Below are 4,807 nucleotides of genomic sequence, written 5' to 3'. Positions count from 1 at the left end.
TCTTGACCCAGATGACTTGGTCAATTATAGACCTATATCCAATCTTCCTTTCTTTTATAAATCCTAAAACTTTAGATGAAGTCAGCGTTTCATTGTGAAATGCTGCCATCTGGTGGCAGTCTAAAGAGCAGCAGCTCTACCTTTCAGGACTCACCTCGGCTTTCCTCCTCCTTCCTCTCTCCTGGATTCTCTTCATCTTCTCCTCCTCTTCCTCCTCCTCCTCCTCGTCGGCTGCAGACGCCGCGCTGTTGTTGACAAGCGGCTCCACGGTGGCCAGGAGTGCAGGGATGGTGAAGCAAGACAGGAAGCGGGCCTTTAGCAGCTGGTAGGCGGGGTTGGAGGAGAAACGTTGGGCCACCAGCTGACGCACCTCCTTCACCTGCTGCTGGTCTGCAGAGAGAACGAACCTCTGAGCGCCGCCTGGCTGCTCTGGCGCCACTCTCTGCTCAGACATGGAGTCCGGCCCCACTGAGGGGGCGGAGCCAGGATGGGTCTGAGAGCCTACAGGTGTGTGTGCGCTGTCCAGCAGCTTCAGAGACGCCGTCATCAGAGATTTCTTGGACTCCAGAAGCAGGCTGAGCGTGTTCAGAGTGCTGATGAACGGCGGCAGGTAGGGAAGGGCAGACCTCGCCCCGGGGATGGCCACGCCCCCTTCCCCACTCAGCCAATCCTTCACTGCCTCTTGGGTCTCCAGGAACATGAGGGAGGGATCAAAGTGCACCCCCACCCTCCGCAGGGGAGGAGGCTTCAGCGGGTCCACCTGGACCACCCCGCTGTAAGGCAGCACAGGCTTTTCAGGTGATTGGTTGACTGCTGGGAGGAGCAGCTTCATGTTCCCAGGGGGCGGGGCTCCTGCTGTAGCAGCAGAATTCAAACCAACAACCTTTGAGCTTCCAGCTGTCAGAGTGGGCGGAACTTTAGGATCTGGAGGCAGAGCTGCAACCAAAGACATGGATGCAGCTGGGGTCATGACCCACAGGGGCAGACTAGGCAGCAGATGAACCCCTGGGGCCTGAGCCGGGGGCGGGGCCTGAGCCAGGGTCAGGGCCTTGGTCGGGGTCTCAGCCAAGGACATGGATCCAGCTGGTGTCATAACCCAAATGGGCCAACTAGGGAGGAGTTGAAACCCGGGGGCCAGAGACGAGGGCGGGGCCGGCGCCCTGCCAGCTTTGTTCTGTTTGGCAGACGAGGCGGGTCGCTTCTTCTTTTCTTTTTTAGCCTTGAAAGAAAAACAGAACGCCATCAGATGGGAGGTTCTATTGGGTTCTGGTGTCTGCTTGTTCTGGAACATGAACCTAAAATCTGTCAACATTTAACCTGAACCAGAACCTGGTTCCATCAACTGTTCTAGTCCAGACCTCAGTCTGAGGGAAACTGTGAGGTCATCGATGACATCACAGACTGGAACTCACCTTGACCTCTGCAAATTCCCTGATCTTCGGGGTCGGCCTTCGGACTCTCTTCCCCTGCTGGATCACATCGGCCCCGCCCAAATCCCCCCGCCTCCTCTTCCTGCCTTCGCTCTGATGAACCGTAGTCTCTGCGGAGGTGGGCGGAGCCTGTGCTACGCGAGGGGGGCAGGAGGACTGAGGAGCAGAGGTGGAGGAGCTGACGGCTGCATACGGATGGTCGCTGCTGATGGCGTAAACGTCTGGACGTGTTTCTAGAGAACGTGCCGTCGTCATGGATACAGGCTGAAAGGAGAACAGAAGAGCATTATGACCAAGCAGACCGGCAATGATGTCACAGTTAACGACCAACCAGCTGAAGCTGATTGGTCTGGGATGAACTGGATCCGAGGCTGTTGCACTGGAAAACGACCAGTTACCCATCAGGATGAGAAAGGTGGTGTTGAATAATTTCTATTATATATTAATTTATCCTATTTACTCTCTATAAAAGTTTTCACTCAGTCTGTTTCACCTTGAAGGCTGCACCATTCCCTGCAGGATGGTGTTTATAGAGCAGCAGAGCTTCTTCCATAACAAACCAGATTCTTTCTCAGGTTTATTTATAACATGTTACTGTTTAACCAAAGTGTTTATAATTAGTTTAGACTCTGACTGCTTTCCATTGTTGTCAGTAAGGAGGAACGAACGCTGCTGGATCAGAACAGAGCAGAATGCTGCCATTAGGGCTGCATGATGAACTTTTCTCTCTTTGCAAAGATATAATAAAGTGCCGACTGAGTGAAATCCATCCATCTCCGTTTATTTAACTAGGGTGAATGGTTGAATACTTTTTTCCCACCACCAAGGTAATGCTGAAAATTTAACAGTAACTGCAGGCCTTATCTTTAAGAATCGATGCGTTTTTTTGCACCATGTTTTTCTCCCACACTGTTTCCATTTGCTGCACTTTATGGGATGGAAATGTTCATTAACTGTCTGGAAGCTGCACTAAAGAAACTTCATTTTATATCCAGTCTGTGTAGAAAATGACAAAAGTTTTTCTCTGAGGCCAAGCAGAGGAGGAGCAGAGGAGGAGCAGAGGAGGAGCTGCTCCTGCTGCATCTGCTGAGGTTCAGAGGGGAACGGTGAGGCTCTGCTGTAGCGGTTGGTCGACGTGACTCCAGCTATGGATCAGACCATCACAGAACGTTCCTCAGGGGAACCTGCTGAGAACTTTACCTTAGAATCTAGAGGTGCTTCCTCCTGCTGATGGGGTTCTTCAAACGCTCCTCCTTCCACACCTCCAACCAGTCCAGGATGGCTCCGCCCATCAGATTTCTCGCCACCTGCATCAGGCCAGACTGTACACAAGTCCCCTTTAGATCCGCCTACATCGATGTTAGCTCCACCCATATCCAGCTTAGCCCCGCCCTCACTGCTGCAGGCAGCCTCATCCCTGCCAGCTGGGGTCTGACTGGGTGGAGGAGCCTGGAAACTGGTTAGACTGGAACCAAGAGGGGGAGCTGAGGAGGAGAGGCAGGTTGGCAGCCGAGGGCCTGGAGATGCAGGAGCAAAGTAGATGGAGGCAGGAGCAAAGAAGGTGCTTTGAGGAAACACCTGAGGACCTCTAGAAGGAGGAGTCTGAGGGAGGAGGTGCTGGCTGGGAGGAGGAGCCTGAGGGAGGAGGTGCTGGCTGGGAGGAGGAGCCTGCATCCCCCTGCTCCTCTGCTGCTTCAGGAGCTCAGAGACGTGCCAGGGGTTGGGCTGTGATCTGGGAGCAGGGGGCGGGGCCAGGAGCTCCGCCTGGCTCCTCCTCTGCTCTATCATCTCCCTGCAGCCCAGCGCGTCCACGTTCATGGCTTGGAGGAGCAGCAGAAACATGGAGGAGGTGGAGACGCCGCCCCGCTCCCCTCGCTCCCTTAGCACGTCTGCGGCCGTGTCTCTGCGGGTTTTAGCCATCAGAAGGTTCCCGATCCACGGCGTGACGGCGGCCTGCAGCTCGTGCTGCAGCTGCCCCCCCCCCCTCACTCTGGGCTTCTGCTTCAAGGCGCTCAGGTGGAGGCGCAGCCCCTCCTGAGACACCATCTGCATGGCGGAGGAGCGGTGGCGCTCCTCCCTGGACAGCACTCTGGGAGGAGGGCCGATGATGACAGAAGTTCCAGAACGTTCCAGGACGGTGGAGCGGACGGAGGTCCCAGCAGGAGCTGCAGAGGAAGGAGGGAGCTCCACAGGCTGGAAGCTCAGCATGGAGGACGATGGTTTCATCTTCAGGGGGATCCACTCCTCCATAGGGGGGATGATGTACTCCTCCTCCTGCTCCTGCTCCTCCTCAGAGTCTTCACTAGAATCCATGTACCGGACCACCTCATCTTCGTCCTCCTGTTCTTCCTCATCCGTGTTCTCCTCCTTCTTGATGGCCGTGGCTGTCCTCCACCCTCCTCGTCCTGCTTTGGCCTTCTGGGTCTGCTTCCTGCCCTGTGACAGAGGGAGAGGGAGCATCAACAGGGAGGTGCCCTCAGCTCCTCCTGGCTTTGCTCCTGGTTCCTGCCGGTACCTGAGCAGGAGGTCGGATCAGCTTCCTCCACTCCCTCATGCACTGAGCATCCAGGCGGTGAGGAATCTCTGCAGCGATCTTTGCCCAGCGGCCTGCGGCACAGCGACACCCGGGTCAGAGGCTGCTTCATCATCATCATCATCATCATCATCATCATCATCATCAGAACCTCACCAACGCCGTGTTTCTCCACCAGCTTCTTCAGCAGCTCCACCTCATGTTTGTCGAAGCTTCCTTTCTTTATGCTCTTCTTCAGACAGTCCAAGTACCTGAAGACAGAGGGACGGACAGAGACTATCAGAGGGACAGACAGAGACCATCAGAGGGAGGGACAGAGACCATCAGAGGGACGGACAGAGACCATGAGAGGGAGGGACAGAGACCATCAGAGGGACGGAGTCACCACTCTGTCCTCGTCCAGGTTCTCACCTGTCCCTGCAGGCTCCATCAGAGCGTCCAGGAACTTCTAACCGGACCTTCCACCAGCACTTCTCCCCGTAACGAGCCACAGCCTGCAGGAGGAGCTGATGGAGACAGACAGGCGTCCCGTCAGACAGACGGAGACAGACTAACGCTACAATCAGACGCTGGAGGCAGCAGAGGGAGCTGCTGTCCAGGCAGAGACAATGATTGAAGCACATGAAGGTGCAGCAAAAGCTCCTGCAGCGCCTCATGAGCAGCTGAGGGTTAGGGCTGGTTTATCCTCAGAACCAGGTGGTCTGTGTGTGTCACAGTTAATGCAGATAAGCCCCGCCCCTTCCGCAGACAGGAGGCTTCTGATTGGTCAGATCTGCGATACACTGCTGCGCAAGCTGCTGGACGCGCCGCATCAACCAATGAGAGAAGCTGATCTGGGAGCTGG

General features: G+C 55.6%; 1 protein-coding gene across 1 annotated transcript in view; it reads right to left on the bottom strand.

The window, feature by feature from the left end:
• snapc4 (small nuclear RNA activating complex polypeptide 4) overlaps positions 1-4,807 on the bottom strand; it is a 26,736-nt gene that overhangs the window by 2,106 nt on the left and 19,823 nt on the right. The window contains exons 13-18 of the mRNA XM_015393828.1: positions 4,375-4,469; positions 4,120-4,214; positions 3,946-4,037; positions 2,631-3,866; positions 1,413-1,694; positions 155-1,219 (exon numbers count right to left, since the gene is read on the bottom strand). Coding sequence (XP_015249314.1) covers positions 155-1,219; positions 1,413-1,694; positions 2,631-3,866; positions 3,946-4,037; positions 4,120-4,214; positions 4,375-4,469 — 2,865 coding nt within the window. The remainder of the gene's footprint in view (positions 1-154; positions 1,220-1,412; positions 1,695-2,630; positions 3,867-3,945; positions 4,038-4,119; positions 4,215-4,374; positions 4,470-4,807) is intronic.

Source organism: Cyprinodon variegatus, unplaced genomic scaffold, assembly GCF_000732505.1.
Source record: "Cyprinodon variegatus isolate N-32 unplaced genomic scaffold, C_variegatus-1.0 Scaffold658, whole genome shotgun sequence".
Lineage (NCBI taxonomy): Eukaryota > Metazoa > Chordata > Actinopteri > Cyprinodontiformes > Cyprinodontidae > Cyprinodon > Cyprinodon variegatus.
The sequence above is the reverse complement of the archived record's forward strand: the minus strand, read 5'-3'. Positions and strand labels throughout refer to the sequence as shown.